General features: G+C 38.7%; 1 protein-coding gene across 1 annotated transcript; it reads left to right on the top strand.

Annotated features, from left to right (window-relative positions):
• The first annotated feature begins 1,845 nt into the window (after positions 1-1,845).
• LOC125835349 (uncharacterized) lies at positions 1,846-3,291 on the top strand. Its single transcript, XM_049514470.1, has 2 exons — positions 1,846-2,617; positions 3,239-3,291. Exons 1-2 carry the CDS (start codon positions 1,846-1,848, stop codon positions 3,289-3,291), a joined length of 825 nt encoding a protein of 274 aa, XP_049370427.1.
• The last annotated feature ends 17,365 nt before the right edge of the window (positions 3,292-20,656 follow it).

Below are 20,656 nucleotides of genomic sequence, written 5' to 3'. Positions count from 1 at the left end.
CCAACCCTAGAAGGGCCGAGGGCTGGGGCGGGCTAGCCCTTCTTCTTTTCTTTTCAAACTTATAGTTCTATAACATCGAGAAAATGAGAAGATTTTCAAATCAAATATGGCAAAAAATGGTGTTGTTTCAATAACACTAGCAAAAAATCTAGCGTAATTAACATGTATCTCGCATATCAGATACACGAACGAAAAAAAAGTGACAAACAAGATGCATGGGAGGGAGGCGAGGACGCGAGATTTGTTTCTGTATCCTAGATACATTTAAATCTACTTGGATAGAGTGAATCTAGAACAAATTAACCTAATTTTGAGTCCATATATTCTGAGATGTACATGTATCTAGAAGTACCAAAATTTGGTAAGACTAATAATATTACAACATAGCGTGTATTTAGTAATTAGATTATATACTAGTGAGATTATTATAAGTTACCCATAAATATAAAGTTTTGGCCCATGGGCTGACCCCGAACAAGCCTCAAGGGCTAATGGCTTATATGAGCCGGACTTATAAGCCCTAGTTTTAAATGGGCTTGAAAAATCATATTTCAACCCTATCCCAATAACGGGTTGGGTTGGGCCGGCCCCATAGGCTAAGCCTCTTTTGACGGCTCTACTAATAATTGATAAAAAATGGACAACAAATTATTAAGAAAATTTCAATTAATACAAACAATAAATACATAATTCTTTTTAATATATTTTTGTTGTTAAACTATAGTAGCTCCTTATTTTTTCCTTTGTAAAAATAAATAAATATATTACCTGTATTAGAACCCTAATTGTACTCTTTCGCCTCCGTGTTTTGCTCTTCCCATAAAGGAATCATACTTCATCCATAATTAACTTATTATGCACCTTCAATAATGTTCTTTTTCCCAGAGCTTTTATACAAGAATATTCTACTACTCTGTTGTTTTGTTGATAGATCATCATCATCATCACCAATGCCGAATAACAACGACGATGACAATAATAATAGTAATAGTAATAGTGGAGAAGAAGAATTGCAGGAAGTAGGTAGCAATCGTCCGGCATGTGCTTCGTGCAAGCATCAAAGAAAGAAGTGTATTGTAGGGGATTGCGTTATGTGGCGCCACTTTCCAGCTAGTAAGATGGATGAATTTCTTGGAGTTCACAAGGTTTTTGGTATATCTAATGTTACAAAGAAGATTAAGAGTTTTGATGATGTTACTCAACAGGATGAATCTATCAAGTCTTTCTTGTGGGAAGCAAAGTTGTGGCAGGTACTACACGCTCACTCATGATTTAAAGTAGTTTATCAATTTGAATATATATTATTGTTCATACAATTACTCAATTTAGAGGTCTGGTTAAAATTTAAACTTGATGATGAATTCAATTTTGAAGTTCTTGTTTTGAGTTGGAAATTTAGTATTTGTTGAAACTTTAGTGGGTTTTTACCATATCTATATATCCAGCTTTAGTGGATTTAAATATCACATGTACCTCAGAGCAGCCGATAGAGCCATTAGAAAACCTTTTTATATTAGGAAAAGGTTTATAACTTATAACCTAGGAAACTATTCATTTCTTTTAATTTAGTAGCATTCACAATATAGTAAGCCAGAGAATTTTGTTTAGATGGAGAATTTGTGAGACAAAAGTATTATGTTAACAATTCTTTGTATTCCGAGTATATTGTGTGAGGTTTTTTTCTCTATATCTTGTGCTAGGTCGATTGGTAAATGTTTTTCTTTTGGTATATTTGTCGTTTGTCTTCTTACTCAGAGGTTTGAGTTTCCACATGACACCTCTCGATGACAGGAAGATCCAGTTCACGGGCCGTTAGGGGAATACAAGAAGTTGGAAAAACAACTTATGGAGGAACAAAGGAATAAACAACTTGAAATAGTTCAATTGCCTGATGTAGCCCAGGTTCCAATAACAACATCAGAGAGTACAACTAGGTACGTGCTCGTGCCCCCTTTGGCAGTAGATCATAAAAATATGGTAGTACCAAGAGAAAATGGTGCACATAATACTAATCATAATCAGCAAGATTATAACATGTTGAACTCAAGTGTACCAAATTATGCTAATAATTTGCAATGGTATGGACAAGGTGGAGAAACTCAAGGAGTTACTAGTAACGGTCACGATTTGATTTATATTGGTGGTGGCAACAATATGTTTGGATATGGTAATTTACCATATCATCATAACAGACCAATCGAACAAATTCGAAATGGTTATATCCCAAGATTTCCAGGAACTGTTCATCATCAAGCTACTTACAATAACGGTGGACATGTTCAATTACATCAACAAAGATTTCCATACAACAATGTTGATTTGGGCCATGAAAGAAGAAGAAAGGACCAAAGTGATCAATTTGTGAATCCAAATTTTAGTGGTAGACATGTACGAGGAAGGGGGATTGGGTCAATTGGCCCAATGATTAGACATAATCCAATTATATCAAATTGTAGTTCTGGTCCTAATGTTGACTCGATTATTGTTAATGCTATGAGGACAGTGGCGAATCATAGTGTTAATGGAAGACTTGTTGAAGATGGAAGAAATCAAAGAGCACAAGATGTTGCAACACTTCTTCAAGACTTCACTAACTATAACCCCAATGATTTACCAGGTAAATGTTTTTTAAGTTTTTAAGTGTAACTATACACCATCAGATTATTTTTGCCATACCTTTGACAAAATCAAACCCAATCCGCTCAATTCATGGGCGGGTCAATAGCTCAATCCATTTCAATCCAACCCATTAAGAAATGGTACATAGGTAATCCAAATTGGCTCATGAAAAATCTTGTCAAAATATTTTTTAAAAACTTTTTTTTCAATTTGATATGTTGTATATAGCCATAATAATTTATTTTTTTTATTAGGTACTAAAATAGTTTGAAAGATCAAATAAAACAATTAATCTTAGTAGATCTTGACCAGTACTGTAACCCATTATCCAACCCATTATGACCCGTTTTGACGCAACTCATCCCATTGCCACCCCTAGTAGGTAGGTAACATACTTATTTTCAAAATTTTAGATTGTACATTTTAAATATAGCTTAGCTCTACGGTGTATAAAGATGAACTAGTTTCTTTCTCAATTTTTCATCGCGGAGTAATATAAGTGCTAATATCATATTACTAGATGTGAAATTTTCAAGATTATAGTGATGCCTCCGATGTTTTAATTGTTAACCATAGCGTATAGCTAATAATCATTTTGTTTGGTTCTCTATATTTGAAGGTGAGCATAAGCAACGAGATTTGGATAATAGAGATCATTCAACCTCCAAATAGCACATTTTACATTATTTCTAAGATAGTTGCTAATGCTATGAGGGAAAAAAAGGTGGTAATCACAGATTCCTCCAACATTATTAATTTGTAAGTTTTCCTAAAATTCGTTATGTTTACTTTGTCGACCCATCATATTATATTACCCTGAATTTTATTTTGTACAATTTTTTTTTTGGTAAGTAAGCATTTTATTACCAAAGAGAAGATAATCGCTAAAAAAAATAACTAATAGCCTTCCATCTCCTAATCATCTATCAATATCTTTAGTTTGGATGGTAGTTCAAGATCGTCAAGTATTTAGTTAATTTCACTTTAAGACAACCTCTGATATATACATCTTGAATTATTCTCTTCACTAGTACCGATACTTCTCTTCTTTTGCCTTGAAAAACAATTTGGTTCCTCTCTTGTAAGACAATTCAATAATATATTGCTCAATCTAATGATCCACTGCCAATGTAAGTACTTCCAATATTGTTTTTGCTTGTTGTCTCGGTCCTAGCCACTGTAATAGCTTGATGGTCTGTCCTAGCCGTTGTAATAGCTTGATGGTGAGCTCGATTCAAACAACCTTCCATGAGCAATCAACATTACAATAAACAACCATTTTGGGACAGAAGGGGTATTGCAAATTAACTTTTTCCATCTTACTTTTAGAAAAACTGGTACATCTTTTTTACTGCGAAATATTGCAATTTTTTGAATTGATCTTCTGTGCAATCTTTTGAATTTATCTTCTGTGTAACAAGTCACACACTCTTTAGCTTTGAAAATTTTCTTGATAAGTCAATATGCTTGTTTTGTCCGATATTATTATGCTTTTGATCAACTTCTTCAATTTGTTGTAGTATTATATTAGTTTAATTTAGGCTAGTTCAATTTACCATTCAACAAGGCGTTTCAATAAAATTAGTTTCCTAAAATAAAAAATCTGGGCAAAAATATTGTATTAATTTTGGATTATTTTTTTGTTTTTGCATACTACTTGTTTTTAGTTTATAATTTTGCAAGACATCAAGCACATAACTTGACATTATAATATTATTATTTATAAAAGTAAGGATTAGTTTTAGTTAATAAAAGGTTAGACCTTGTTTTTTGTAATATACACGTTGAATTTTAATATAAAAAATTATTTATTAATATAAAGATATGAACTATTCAATTCAAAGTTATATGATATTCTTAATAAATGGTAGATATATTGTAGGGATAATTTCAGAGACTTCCCTCCAGATTTCGCTCTATAACACTCACCTCCCTTGTGGTTTACGATATTACGTCTACCTCTCTTATTTTCATTTTCTTATAACCATTCTTTAAACCTATTTAAAATAAATATAAATTAATTTAGATTTGACATTCTTACCTTTCTATGTATTAATTTCTTCATATTAATAAATATTATATAAAAAATACTTATTTAACAAATACTTTAAAAATAAACCAGCACAAATAAATTTTCTTAAGAATTAAAAGTCCTCTTCTCTTTCAACTTCCACTTTATCAGTCTTGTTCAAATTTTCAGCCCTCTTCCCTGCAAAAGCAAGCAAATTAAGTATTCTTCTGCAAATCTCATATCATCACTGCTGCAATCAACAATTATGTCGTCACTTTAGAAATTACAAATTCAATTGCTTTGAGAAACTAACAGCTTCCTCCATTAATGACCACTCATGCAAGCTTAGATCTAATTTTCAACGATTTATCTCTATTTCTTGGATCATTTTCCTTCTTAGCTTGTGGAAATGTTTATCTAGAACAAAATCTGATCGTTCTTATCGGATTTCTCTCTTGCGGTTATCTTCGATTTGAAGAAATTGTTGCCAAAAAATGATGGGTTATTATGGGGAAAAAATTATTAGTGAATTGGTAAAGGTGAAATGAAGATGAAGAGTTAATATTTGGTGAAAATGGTGGGTCAGCTTAAATGAAGACTTTGATCTTTGTTTGATTAAAAAAAACACGTGTATATATATATATATAGTATATTAATGTATTTGTGCTGATTTACTTTTTAAAATATTTGTTAAATGAGTTTTTTTTATATAATATTTATTACTATGAAGAAATTAATATAACGATGGGTAAAAATGTCAAATCTAAATTAATTTATATTTATTGTAAATAGGCTTAAAAAATGGTTATAAGAAAATGAAAATAAGGGAGGTAGACGTAATATTGTAAACCACGGAAGAGGGGAGTGTTATAGAGCTAAACCTGGAGGAAGGTCTTTGAAATTATCATTCATGTAAAATTAAAATCATAAAATTCATCACTATTAAATTTTTTGAGGCCTCAAAATTTATTAGAGTCTAATCCGGACATTTTACTAGCCTTATCCTTGAACCACGAGACAAGACTACACCCATTATCTTGACTTGAACTATGTATACCAAGTTAAATGATTTTCAAATAAACATGTCTCTTTTTAAAAGTTAAATATATTTGCACCTAATTTTTGCACAACAAAATGTGGGCACAGTAGTTTGGCTTAATCCTGACCATGTGTGATGTGTCGTGCCTTTTGGGTACAAATTTTCCACCATGTTTATGTTAAGAGGGTATGCCTAATGTTATCTGTTGCAAGGCAATTAATTCTTAATTGTCGATAAATATATATTTTTAGCGGTAATTAACATTTTTTATATATGTCTCTAAAGCCTTTAGCGAGATTGATTTTAATGGCACTTAATTAATGTCGGTAAAGACTTTAGCACTCTTTATTAATGTCTATATTTATTGCCGTTAAAAGTTATTTTTGTTGTAGCGAGTCTTGCAAATAATCCACAACAGAAAACACAATTATATATATATATATATAAAATTCGCAGCCAAAGACTAAGGATGTACATAACCGGGTTGGTTCGGATTTTCAAATATCAAACCAAACCATTTGTGTAAAAATTTTAAATTTATAAACCAAACTAAACTAATAAAATTCAGATTTTTTCGGGTTTTTCAACCTCGGGTTGGTTCGGGTTTTTCAAATACCAAACCAAACCATTGTGTCGAATTTTAAAATTTATAAATCAAACCAAACTAATAAACCTCGGATTTTTTCAGAATTTTGGATTTTTTGGGTAAAGTTTGCATACAAACATATAATTAACTTGTGCTCCAAATATTTCTTTAGTCCAACCAAAATACTATTATCTAAGTTGTTTCTTAAGAAAATAACACAATATATGAGATGAGTACTGATTGTCCCTCGTTTGACTTGGATTGATGAAAGAAATCCGAGGCAAATGAAATTGACAAATCCAATTTTGACCGACTACCTCTTCATCTTTTGGAAAAGGGATTTGGCACAGGCTTTAGGAATTATAGCCGAACCCCGAAAATGGGTTTCCTACATATCTCAAGCTATACGAGAATTCAGGTCACTTGTTGTTCGATACGCTTGATTTGACGCACGATTTTGAAAGAATCCAAGGTCATCCTGATGTCGGATTATGAAGATACCGAAATGCTTGGGAATAAGATTTGAGAGCGAATATTGGAATACAGCCGGGTTTCAACATTGATTCTGCCTACATATCCCTCAACCTAGGGCATCAAGCTGCTTGTAGTTCGACTCAATTGGTTGAAAAGGAAATCTATTATGCAGGATAACCTTTGGTTTTGGAGAAGCGACAAAATAAATTGAGTGTGAAAAAGAGGCTTGCAACCTCTTAGTCATGAGTGTGGCGCGCTTCACACCCATAATTAAGAACTTACACGGACATAATTTCCAAAACTCTTGGTACATTGTCACTCAGATTAGAAAATTGCTTCCGGTGAACCCAAAATTTTCCGGATGCAAAATAGGAACTGACCAATCCAAGAAAAACCCACATGCCTTCTGATAGGGGTGAGGTTTGATTGTGGTGAAAGTTGCTCCTCTGCTCGCGTCCTAAGAGTTTGACACTCCTCTTTGGACTATGTCCCAGTTCGCTGCTAAGAAAAAGTTCCACGTTGTGCTGCATCCTAATTGATGTCGTCCGCACCTGTGGTTTGTTTTGAGAATTCATCCTTTTGGATGCTCTTGACAAGGGTTGAGATAAAACTCATTAGCACAAAAAATGCATTTCAAATGGGAGACAGTGTCTTTTACCGTGTTGACATTTAATTGTTCTCCTTGAACATTTGACGTCAACTCCATCGGGTTTGACGTAAAGCAAATAAAGCTTATGTTTCATATTTGCATTATAATATTCAGTGTACTCTTCCTTTGACGTCAAAGCAATAAACTAAACTGGTGTAATATGTTGATAGTTCTTTTGATGTCGTTTTTGCAAAGAAAAATGATGCAGTCGATGTTGATCTTCTTGTGATGGGTAAATCTTTTTCTTGTGATGCATAACTCATTTCTCTTGCGATGCATGAATCTTTTTTCGCGATGCATGAATCTTCTCTTGTAATGCATGAATCCTTATCCCGCAATGCATGAATCTTCTTTTTCGCGATGCATGATTTTTTTCTCTTGCAATGAATGACTTTTCCGCGATGCATGACTTCTTTTTCGCGATGCATGATTTCTTTCTCTTGCTATGCATGAGTCTTCTCTCTCACAATGCATGACTTTTTCGCGATGCATGACTTCTTTTCATGATGCCTCCCTGATACCAAATGAAGATAATGCTTCACCGATCAACATATGTGATCTTCTGGGTATCTTTTGGGATGGCGGTATTGTCTGAGTCGACAATATAATAAACATGACCCTCGGAGTAGTGGTATCATCTCATTTGACAATACAATATAAATGACTCTCCGGGTAGCGGTATTGTCTCATTCGACAATACGGATAAAAATGACCCTCGGAGTAGTGGTATCATCTCATTTGACAATACGATATAAATGACTCTCCGGGTAGGAATATTATCATATCTGATAATATAACGCAGATAAATATCTTCCAGGTATCTTTAGTTGCTGGAAAATAATAATATTTCTCTCTTCAAAGTTTTCATTTGTCCCATCTCCGAACGTAATTGCATGTTCGTTATGAACGTTGCCTTGCTGAGAATTTGAATAAAGTAATGTTACTCATATTCCCAATTCTTAGTATAAGAAGCATAAAATATTTCCTATAGACCTGCATCCACAGGAAAATTGTTAGTTTAAAAATGAACTGATCTGTGCCGATCTCTTCGGTTGTCTGCTCCTTGTTTTGACTATCTCCGATTGAATTCTCCAATCTCCCGCTTAATAGATAAAACAAAACATTTTTATGCAAAAATAATTGAAACATGGAGGAAAAGTTTTAAGGAAAATAGATTTTCAAAAGTAGTATTTTGAAAAAGTCACTGCCAAGTGTCATGTCAAGTCGAGCTTAATGAACACCTTTGGAGTGATGTCTCGAGATCTATCTGATTACTCATTGGGAAGTATTCAAGGTTGTTCTAAACTGCCGATAAGCTCAGTTGAAATTTTTGAGGTCATTCTCAAAAATTTCTGTCCCAGTTAACTGTCTTGGTGTATCTTTAACCGTTGGTGAGCAAATCACGAAATTTTTGAGATCTTCTCAAAAATTCTTTCCCAGTTGCAAATTTCAAAGTAACTTTAGCCTCGACTTTGTTGGAGAGATCGTCTTCTTGAGAATTTTTGAGTCCCTCTCAAAAAATTTGTCCCAGTTTCTATTGTAAAGGAAGAATAGAAATCTTACGGGAGATATGACCGAACCCTTGTGGCGCCTACGTATCCCGTTGAGGCAGGAATCAGGTCAAACGTAGTTCCCTCCTCAAGGATTAACAAAAAATAGAAAAATTTAAGCAAAGAACCGACCGAGGCCGACATAGGCCGCCTACGTATCTCATTCTCGAGAATTCAGGTCGAACGTAGTTCAAATACAAAGAAATATTGAAAAGGGATAAAAGAGTGACCGAAGCCGAAAATAGGCCGCCTACGTATCTCATTCTCGAGAATTCAGGTCAGACGTAGTTCATTACAAGAGGGATGAAATTTAAAACGAAGCAATTACAAGCAAATAGAACAATTACAAGGAAATGATAAAAATACAAGCTGAAACTTCACACATAGTATCTCTTGACAGCATCTGAGTTGATTGGTTTCGGCCATTCGGTGCCATCCATCTCCGATAGGACTAAGACACCTCCGGATAACACTTTGCGAACCATGTAGGGTCCTTGCCAATTTGGTACAAATTTCCCTTTATATTCATCCTGATGAGGGAAAATGCGCTTAAGAACTAACTGACCAACTTCAAATGTCCTGGATCTTACTTTCTTGTGAAAAGCACGAGTCATTCTCTGTCGATACAATTGACCATGACAAACGGCAACCATTCTCTTCTCATCGATCAAGGTTAACTGGTCAATCCGCTTGCGAACCCATTCAACATCATTCAATTCAGCTTCTTGGATGATTCTCAATGAAGGTATTTCAACTTCTGCAGGTATAACTGCCTCTGTTCCATATACTAGCAAATATGGAGTAGCTCCAACTGATGTTCTGACAGTTGTTCGGTAACCCAACAAAGCATATGGCAACATCTCGTGCCAACCTCTGCGATTTTCAATCATCTTCCTCAGAATCTTCTTTATGTTCTTGTTAGCGGCTTCTACGGCTCCGTTCATTTGGGGACGATATGCGGTGGAATTTCGGTGAGTAATTTTGAATTGTTCACATATCTCTCTCATCAAGTGACTGTTAAGATTCGCTCCGTTATCAGTAATAATGGATTCTGGTACTCCAAACCTACATATCAGGTTGTTGCGAACAAAATCAGCTACAACTTTCTTGGTTACCGACTTGTACGAAGCTGCTTCCACCCACTTGGTGAAGTAGTCAATCGCAACCAAAATGAATCTGTGTCCATTAGAGGCGGCTGGCTCTATTGGACCAATGACGTCCATGCCCCAAGCTACAAACGGCCAAGGTGAACTCATAGCATTGAGTTCATGAGGAGGCACCCGAATCAAATCTCCATGCACTTGACATTTATGACACTTTTGCACAAACTTACAACAGTCATGTTCCATAGTCATCCAAAAATAACCAGCGCGAAGGATCTTCCTGGCCAAAGTGAGCCCATTCATGTGAGTACCACAAACTCCGCCATGTATCTGTTCCAGAAGCTTTGCAGCTTCATTAGCATCAACGCATCTGAGAAGACCTAAATCTGGAGTCCTCTTGTAGAGGATTTCCCCACTTGCAAAGAAATTGAGGGCCATACGGCGTATCGATTTCTTCTGGTTGAACGTTGCATTCTCAGGATAAGTCTTATCTTCTAAATACTTCTTGATGTCAAAATACCAAGGCAAACCATCTGGTTCCGCTCCAACATGTGAACAATGAACATGCTGTTCTTTTACCTCTATATCTACTGGATCAATATAACTTGTATCTGGATGTTTGATCATCGAGGCAATGGTGGCAAGAGCATCGGCCAACTCATTCTGTGCTCTGGGAGTATGTTTGAACTCAATCTTGCGAAATCTCTTGCACAACTTCTGTATGTACTGCACATACGGTGTGATTTTTGGATTCTTCACGGCCCATTCTCCTTGAACTTGATGAATCAGTAAGTCTGAGTCTCCAATAACTAGAAGCTCATGAACGTTCATGTCAATTGCCATCTTTAAATCGAGGATGCAAGCTTCATACTCAGCCATGTTGTTTGTGCAATTAAATCGGAGTTTAGCCGCCATAGGATAATGCTGACCGGATTTTGACACTAAGACTGCTCCGATACCTTTCCCTTGGTGATTTGCCGCTCCATCAAAGAAACTCTCCAACCAGGGTACGCTTCAGAAATATCCTCACCCACAAATGCTATCTCTTCATCGGGAAAATAAGTCTTGAGCGGTTCATACTCTTTATCAACTGGATTCTCTGCAAGATGATCAGCCAAGGCTTGTGCTTTTATCACTTTTGTGTCACATACACAATGTCAAACTCACTCAAAAGCATTTGCCATTTAGCCAACTTCCCGGTCGGCATTGCTTTTTGGAAAATATACTTCAATGGATCCATCCTGGAGATAAGGTACGTGGTATAAGAAGACAGATAATGTCTCAACTTTTGAGCGATCCAAGTCAAAGCACAACATGTTCTCTCCAAAAGAGTGTAACGAGCCTCATATGGAGTGAACTTTTTACTCAAGTAATAAATGGCTCGCTCCTTCTTCCCAGTCTCATCATGTTGACCAAGCACGCATCCCAACGCATTATCCGAGACCGACAAATATAGCAATATGGACTCCCTTCTCGTGGAGGGACCAACACCGGTGGATTGGACAAATAGTCTTTGATGGCATCGAAAGCAGTTTGACATTCTCCGGTCCACTTGGTTGAGGCATCTTTTTTCAATAACTTAAAGATGGGCTCACACACCACGGTGGATTGAGCTATGAATCGGCTGATGTAGTTCAACCTTTCTAGAAAACTCATTACCTCTTTCTTTGTCTTTGGAGGAGGTAATTCCTGGATCGCCTTGATCTTGGAAGGGTCAAGCTCAATTCCCCTCCTGCTGACTATAAATCCCAATAACTTGCCAGCTGGCACTCCAAAAGCACATTTGGCGGGATTTAACTTCAAATTATATCGGCGTAGACGATCAAAAAATTTCCTCAAGTGAGTCAAGTGATCCGAACTCTCGCGGGACTTGATTATGACATCATCTACATATACCTCATCTCCTTGTGAATCATATCGTGAAAAATGGTCGTCATAGCCCTCATGTAAGTAGCACCGGCATTTTTGAGACCAAACGGCATCACCCGATAATGATATACACCCCAAGGCGTGATGAAAACTGTCTTTTCTGCATCTTCTTCGTCCATTAGGATCTGGTGGTAACCCGCATAACAATCCACAAATGACTGCATCTCATGCTTAGCACAGTTATCAATGAGGATGTGAATGTTTGGCAATGGAAAATTATCTTTCGGGCTAGCTTTGTTGAGATCTCTGTAATCAACACAAATTCTGATTTTTCCATCTTTCTTGGCAACCGGAACAACATTAGCTAACCAAGTCGGATATTGCATCACTTCCACTACTTGGGACTCGATCTGCTTTGTAATCTCCTCTTTGATCTTCAAACTCAACTCAGGCTTGAACTTCGAGTCTTTTGTTTTACTGGACTGAAATCTGGATTAATCGGCAACTTGTGGGACACCATATTCGTACTCAATCCTGGCATATCTCTATAAGACCAGGCAAACACATCAATGTACTCTCTGAGCAAACAGACCAGGTCTCTTCTTTGAGCTTCAGTCAGATGGACACTGATTCTTACTTCTTTAACGCATTCCTCATCTTCGAGATTCACAGTTTCGGTTTCTTCAAATTTGGCTTGTGTTGATTCTCGAATTGTCGAAACTCTTCAGCAACATGTTCGGGAACCTCATTTTCTTCTCATATTCCTCACATTCATCATCCCTGCTCATTTCGTTCACTCGGTTCATGACATGACATGACATTGGCAGGTTTTAAATTAATATTACTGAAATCATAAACAAATAAAGTTAGGAAAGTAAAATATAAATAGATAAATAAACAATTTTTGATAAAAGAGGCTTTTTTTAAATTGAAAAAACAAGCACAAACTTTAGCCATGGCCGAGGGCCATTTTGCTTTTTTACACATTACAAGGAATTTAAAAACTTCAAACAAGTAAAACTGGATAAAAGGTGGGTCTCGGGCCTCTTCCGGACTACCACCGTTTTAAAAATAAACAAAAACACATGTCCTTTCTACCCAGATGAGCGGGAAATCAGGAGTGGTGTGGAGGTCCAGTTCTGCAATTGCTCATCAGGTTCTGCATCACGGATGCTGATGTTCCAGCCTCTTTCCTCGATAACCGCATCAATCTCCTCAAATAGGCCCCAGATTCCTTCCCCGAGATCACCATTGTTGACGTGTTCTTGCATCGAGAATGACTGGTACAGATGAGGAATTGGCCTGGCCAATGCTTGATCAACATTCTTGTTCTTCATCTCTGCTTCGTCATCTGTTGGGATATATCCCAAACCAAATTTCGTCCTTTGGCGGGGATTTGGATAGGCTCGACAATTCCTTGAAAATGCTTCCCCAACCCGAAACCTGGTTCGAAACCATTCTGGAGCATGACAGTAGCAATCATTTTGTACACGGCAGGCATAGGAGGTTGTGGAGCCAAGTCATCATCGGTGGCATTTACCAGCTCCACCGTGTATAAATCACAACCTCGAGAAATCTCGTGAACGACCGGCGCATACCCATCGAATGACTCCCCTCACCATGAATGACCAATTCCTGATCCTTCCAAACAAATTTCATCAATTGGTGAAGGTAGAAGGCACAGCCCAGCCATGTGGATAAACGGCCTTCCCAGAAGCAAATTGTAGCTGGTATTGATGTCCAACACCTGAAACTCCACATTGAATTCTGCAGGCCCCATCTGAACATCCAAATTTACTGCCCCTATCGTGTCTCTTTGTACTCCATCAAAAGCTCTCACATTGACCTGTTTTGTTGAACCTTTCCCAAGTCGAATTTCAGCTGCTTGAGAGTGAAAGCGGACATATGTTGAGACCGGACCCATCGTCGACCAAAACACGATTTATAACTTTTTCCCGGCACTTGATGGTGACGTGCAGAGCTTTGTTGTGCATCCTCCCTTCAAAGGGCAACTCTTCGTCACAAAAGCTGATTCGATGTCCCCGAATGACTGGTGTATCATGGCTGCTAGATTGTCGCTGTTAGTACCCACAGGCACATAAGTGTCATCCAAAGCTCTCATCAAAGCCTGTCTATGCAATTGTGAACTCATTAATAAAGCCCACACAGAAATCTGAGCTGGTGTCTTCTCCAAATGCTTTACAATTGAATAATCTTTCGGCTGCATCTTCCTCCAGAACTCTTCGGCTTCAGCTTCACTAATCGGCCTTTTAGTCTGATCCTTCCTCTGCCCCCCTTGAGCTAACTCTTCAGGTGTGTAGCACCTGCCGGATCTGGTCATACCTTGGGTGGCAGCCGTTTCAATCACAAACTTTGGTTGGGTAAGAGTTTCTCGTGGCACCAAGGCAACAGCCTTCTCGGGTGTCAGAATCACAAACTCTTTCTTCTGTCTGATGCTCAATGAAGCTACAGCCCTTTCCAGTTCATCAGGAGCAATCGAAACTATTGTCTTCGCCACGCACCAGTCATCATCTATCTCTATCATATTGATAGTAGCGCCTCCATGATTTGGCAAAGGATTGTTATTGACATTGGGCGCGACTGTCTGAAGAGAGACCACGTTCTGGTCAATTAGGTCTTGGATCTTATGCTTCAGGTTGATACAGTCCTCGGTATCATGACCAACACTATTAGAGTGATACGCGCACCTCTGATCAGGTCTGTAAAACTTTGAGCTAGTGTCAACCGGCTTGGGCCCCACTGGATGAATATATCCTGCCGCAGTTAATCGATCGAACAACTTTGTTCGGCTTTCTATGAGCGGAGTGAAAGCTCTAGCAGGCTTCTTCTCAAATCTAGGACGAGAGGGATCGTAATTGCCTTGTTGAGGGGGAGGCATTTGGCGATAATTTGGAGCATTCGGACGGGGGGCTTGATATCTGGGATATGAGTTGGTTTGGTAGTTTGGTTGTGGAGTTGGGTAGTTCGAGGGGTATTTTGGTAAAGTGGAGCTGGGGTTTGGTACATTGGGGAGGCGTTTGGTAATTTGTCTGAATATTGGCACAGTTGGGGGCGACGTTCCGGTAGTGATGAGGTGGAGTTTGGTAAATTGGAGGGGGAGTTTGGTAAATGGAGGAGGGGTATTTTGATAACTAGGGGGATGATTATTTTGGTAATCAGTCTGTGTATAACATGCCGGGTACGAACTCTGTGAAGGTCGAGAACGACCTTGGTATGACAATGATTTCCTTGGGGTCTTCTTCCCCTCATAAGAGATAGAAGACACATCCTCTCTTTTCTTCTTTAACAAACCCGAAGATCCGGGTGAGGCAGCAACACGGGCAATTTTCCCGGTTCTCAATCCATCTTCGATAGTCTCACCTACCTTGACTATCTCCGCAAATTTTGCTCCAACGAGCAACATGATTCTGTCATAATATTCGGGCTCCTGCACCCGCACAAACACTTCAACAATTTCCTTTTCTGACATAGGAGGTCTAACTCTAGCTGCCTCCTTTCGCCATCTGTATGCGAATTCTCTATAGCTTTCGGTCGGCTTCTGCTTCATCTTTTCCAAGGAGTAACGATCAGGAACGATCTCCACATTGTAAGCGAATCGTTCTATGAAGTCTTAGCCAAAGCGTTCCAGCTAGACCACTGCTTCGTTTCACTGGACGTAAACCATTCTAGAGCCTCTCCGCTCAAACTTCGGCTAAAAAGCCGCATTAACAAAGCTTCGTCTCTCCCAACTCCCACGAGTTGATCACAGTAGGCCCTCAGGTGCGCTAAGGGGTTCCCTGTTCCTCCAAAGATGTCGAATTTCGGCACCTTAAACCCTTCCGGGAGGTCCAAATTCGGATGAATGCATAGGTCTTCATAACTCAACCCGGCAACCTCAGGAATGCAGTTCAACTCCTTCATGGCTTTCCTAATTTCCTCCTTCATATCTATCTTGGTGGTCTCTTCCTTTGATCTCCACTCTCTCTCCCTCTCCTCATAGTGGTTGAGCTCCGAACCATGGGCATCATGCTCGTTGGGAACTGGTATTTGGAAAACGGGTTTTGCGGTAGTGGTGGAGCGATAGAGGGACTCTGGCCATTTAAAGGGGCATGATAATTTTGGGGATAAGTCTGGGGGTTGGTGTACAGGTTTTGGTGAGGGAGGGAAGTGCGTGGGTTATTAGCGTTTTGGCCGTGGGGGGCAGGCTAGTTTGGTGGTTTGCATTAGGGGGAAGGAGTGGTGCTTGGAGGTTGGTATTTTGAGGAGGGGTGGTGTTTGATAAGAAGCTGAGGCGTAATGGGGTTTTGAGTGGTAAGGTCAATCATGGAGGGATTACGAGCAGGGCTTAAAGGTGGGTTCTGAGCTTGTTCCACGTTAGGAGGGGGAATTTGAGCTGGAGGCCTTCCGTCTGGTTGAGTGTTGAAAGCAAAACTCGGAGGAGGCAAATCGTGTTTCCTCTGCATCTCGACTCTCATCTCAGCAATTTGTTGCATCAACTGTAGGATCAGTTCATTCTGATCAGCAAGGGCGGGTTGAGCCACTACGACATCAGTAAGGCTGATTTCTTCGTTGTTATCACTCATTGCTACTTTTCCCTTTTGTGAACTTTGATTGGGGAAGGAATCTGTAGGACCTTTAGATCTAGTGAAATAAGGATGATCAGCCAGCTTATCGACACATACCAGTTCTAACTACCTGTTGAGAAAAACAACTCAAAGGCAAATATGTTAGTTTTGATTCGGCACAAATAATGCAAAATATCATATAGAAAGCAGATAAACATATAAAAGTTGCTTTGTTTGAGAACATGTTAGCCCACGAATAATGGGGATTGACTTTTGAACAAGCAGAAATTTGCTCGTTTTTATGTTGGGTTGGTGACTCAGAAAGGTTAAATTGCGTTGAGCTAAGGTCTTCTTGCTGCATCTCTGGGCATTCGTTGATCTGAACTCAATGTTTCCTTGTAGAATGAAGGGGAAAAGAAAATTTTTAAAAGATAGGGGCCGGGCCTTGAAAGGCTGCCTACGTATCTCCCAAGGAGAATTCAGGCCCTACGTAGTTCGAATACAAAAGGAAATTTCATTTTCATTCATTCATTTCTTGAAGATTACAAGGAAAGTGAAAAACAGATAATAAAGCTCCTAAAAGATAAAATGTGCCTCCACCCAAGCCATTCTTTTATGATTGTCGCATTAATCACGGGGGGTAAATTCATATGCTTCGAGGGTGGTTTCCTCATTCCCTTCCTTCCACCGTCCCTGAATAGGAGGCCTATAGATAATTTCCTCCCCAGTGTCTTCTTCAGTAGCTTCAGGTCTAGCGCCTTTGGGATCACTGTTGGCGGCCTCTTGGCTGAAGAAAGAGTGTTTTCCACGTGGCTTCTGAAGCATCAAGGTTATCTCCTTGAGGGCATCGCGCTTCTTTCGCACAGCAGCTGTCTCTTCATCTATAACAGCACATTTTGTCATCTTTGCTGCCAATTCCACGTCTAGTGCCACATTTGCTGTTCGTGCAATTGCGGTGGCGAGCTCCACTTCTATTCTCCTTTCTCTGGTTTCTTGGATCTCTTGTCTGAGCCGCTGTAGTTTCATCCTCAAATCCTCCTCAGTTAGCTCTATGTCGATACTCTTGCCTTTTTCCATCTTAGCTGCAATTTTACCTTTCATGAGATGATAGAGTAGTGGCTTAGGATTTGGTAGTAGGATTTTATTTCTGACTGAGAAACTTAAGACTCATGGAATTTTGGTTGGATATTTTGGTGGTGATTTGTATTTAGCATTGTAGAGATTTTCAGAAATTTTTGAAAAGGAGTGGGCTAAAGATGTCCTCATTCAAAGCAACGTATCACATAAACAGTTAAAGAACACAAGTAAACAGGCAAATATCGCATCCTAAACATGCATGTGACCCTTTTGTGCCAAGGGTAGGCCTAGCGAATTGAAGGATGTACTGCGCCATTTAAGACAAATTGTTGCACCCCCAAAACAGAATTCATAAACAATAGAGAATTCATTACAAAGTTAAGCAAATGGATACATCTTTTAGGGAAGGGATAAGTTGCAAATACAAAAAACATCAATCCCACGCAGGGGAATAAAATAACTAAAATGCTGAAGGACCTGCTCCTCCTCTGGAATTTTCCACTTCTTCACGAATGAGAAACTTGCTGGTTATCACATGCGGCTCAGCGAACATGGCTTTGGAAGACATTGACACGCCCTGGAGGGTGTTAAGCTGATCATCCAAGTTCAAGTCCAAACGTATCAGGCAGGATCTCGCGTCAGCTAACTCTTGCGTGGTAAAGGCTAATGCCCTTTGGCTTTCATATTCTCTATGCTGGAATTCTTGTTCCCTACGCAGGTATTCTTGCTCCCTACGTTGAAACTCTTGCTCTCTTCGATCCCATTCCTGTTGAAAATGGTAGGCTTGGATTTGGAGCCTTACCTGGACATCTTCAATCTGTCGTCCTGTGCGTGGCGTCGGGTCAAGTGTACCACGCAGATCATTCTGCAACCATTTTTTGTATTCATCCACATACCCGGCTTCATATCTATTTTCTGCCATGCTCTCTTCTAGGTTGACCCGTCCAGCCCATTCTTGACAAATATCCTTGGCGTGAGGTATCTTGTCGCACCCGTTGTAGTCAAAGACGTAGCGTCTAGTGTCTCCTTTGAAAGGTAGAATCTGTCTTCTGCCGAATTGCCGCATTACCCTGCTAGGATTGTAAGGTCGTACCCCTCTAATGCCAGGAAGAATTAGGAAAGGACACTTAGCCCCCTGAATAGCTATTTTTTCTGACATGAAATCTTGAAACATCCATTGTACGTCTTCCTCTTTTATGTCATGGAAGACTTTGGCCCACGATTCCCTAGTGCTGTGGATCTTGAACCTGTTGTTGCTAAAATGAAACTCATAATGGTCGAGGCGGCTTTCTTTTTGTGGTTCGGCCAATTTCTGTTTCTGAGTCTCGTATGTCTTCACCAGATGTTTAGACATCCACCACTGTAGCAAAATATTACAACCTTGAAAAAATGGAAACCCGTGTTTGCATTGACCCAAAGATCGGTAGATGTCAGCCAGAATGATCGGGGCTAGGTTGAAGTATTTCTTAACCTGTCCTTTCTTACCAACACCCTCGAAGATGGCGTGTGTAACCATGACAACCCGAGTATCAATTTCATTCCCTTCACCTTGAGGAAATACCATCGTCCCTAAGAGGCATACAGCAAATGCTAAAGTTTGAGTTTGACTCCAACTACTGCGACTGAGAAACTCATTTGGAAAAGTCTTATAATAGTTCTCGTGTCCCCACCGTTCGTAGAATTTCAGAAATGGAATACTCGGGGTGTCTAGCCAGTCTGCATTTACTAGTAACAACATATTCTTCAGTTCTGTGCTGGTTGGCTTATCTGGCAGCAAAATGTGGTGATCTGGATGATTTTTCCTTTTCTGGCGCATTCCGACATTGTCTAGGCAATCTCTGATTTCTTCAACAGTTGGTGTCATTTCAACATCTCCGAAGCGAAACACCATCCTCTCATCGTCCCAAAATCGAGTGACCACCTCAATGAACTTAGGCCAGACTCTGAGATTCATTATTGACGGGAGGTGACCTAAGTGAATGGAGAGTTCTCTTTTCTGATATGCATTGAGATTGTACCACCATACACGGAGGAGGTTTGGCGTCTCAGTGACCATTTGAAACTCAAGTGTTGCTTAGCCATCTACAAAAACATACAAATAATTAGATACCCCCCAAACCCAAGATACAACACTTTGTCAAATAGCACATACATCCTTCAAACACGTAAGTATGAGCGTCCGTTCGGGCCGTGGGCCCTTTGGACTCAAGGTGGTCTTTCTAATGAACCCGACACGCCTTGGGTATTAGGTCATCTTAGGCCAATGCGCTAAATTTCAGGGATTTGGTCTTGCTCTATCCTAGTATGACTAAGAGTGAGGTTTATTTGAAGTGGATTGGTGACCCAAGCGGACTACTTGGGCTGGGACAATTAACGACTGTTGACTATCCAGTAGCCAACTACATTCGTCAGGGTGTCCCGAGAACAATTTGGTTAACGAACGACTGCGGCCCGCATAATCGTCCTTTAAGTGAAAAGAAAAAAAATGTCATTTGACGGAATAAATGATATGCATGCAATGACAGTTGATATCACAATTTAAACAAATAAGGCACATTTGAGGTAAAACAATTCAACAAATATTAGCAAATAGTCAAAGAGAGTCAAGTCATTATGGTTAGAACCTAATTGAATCCCCAGCGGAAGTCGCCATTTCTGTTGTGTCGTAATTTTTCTATCTTAGAAAAATCACATTTTGAAATGTTCTAAGTATAAAACAATTTGAGAAAAATACCTAGAAAAGAGTCGCCACTTAATTTTTTAAAGAAATTAAGAAAACTTATAATTTTCAAAGATTTGAACAGAAAAAATCATTTGAAAAAAACCAAAGAAGGTTCGGGGTTCAATTTACACTTCGAGAAGGGTTTAAGCATTCGAAGTGCCCGCTAACATACGGTTGACCTGCGACTTGACTAAAATATATTTTGACTATTTTTTAGAAAAAAGTTATTTAACATAAGAAGAATAACCTACAATATTTGGTTAATAAAAAATAAAAAATAAATGACACATTTTATTTTATTTTATTTTTAGGGAAAAGGGATTCAAAATGAAATATATGTCTTGAAATACAAGTGATTGGAATATTAATAAAACTAGATTAATTAGAATTTA

This window comes from Solanum verrucosum, unplaced genomic scaffold (genome assembly GCF_900185275.1).
Source record: "Solanum verrucosum unplaced genomic scaffold, falcon-dt-bn FXZP01001278.1, whole genome shotgun sequence".
Taxonomy (NCBI): domain Eukaryota; kingdom Viridiplantae; phylum Streptophyta; class Magnoliopsida; order Solanales; family Solanaceae; genus Solanum; species Solanum verrucosum.
This window is presented reverse-complemented; position numbering and strand designations above follow the sequence as displayed.

What these genes read in the sequence shown, in the direction of transcription:
- LOC125835349 (XM_049514470.1), top strand. Translation starts at nt 1,846, where the DNA reads ATGGAGGAACAAAGGAATAAACAACTTGAAATAGTTCAATTGCCTGAT. An exon ending in TAACCCCAATGATTTACCAG is followed by an intron (nt 2,618 to 3,238) that starts GTAAATGTTTTT and finishes CTATATTTGAAG; the next exon opens with GTGAGCATAAGCAACGAGAT.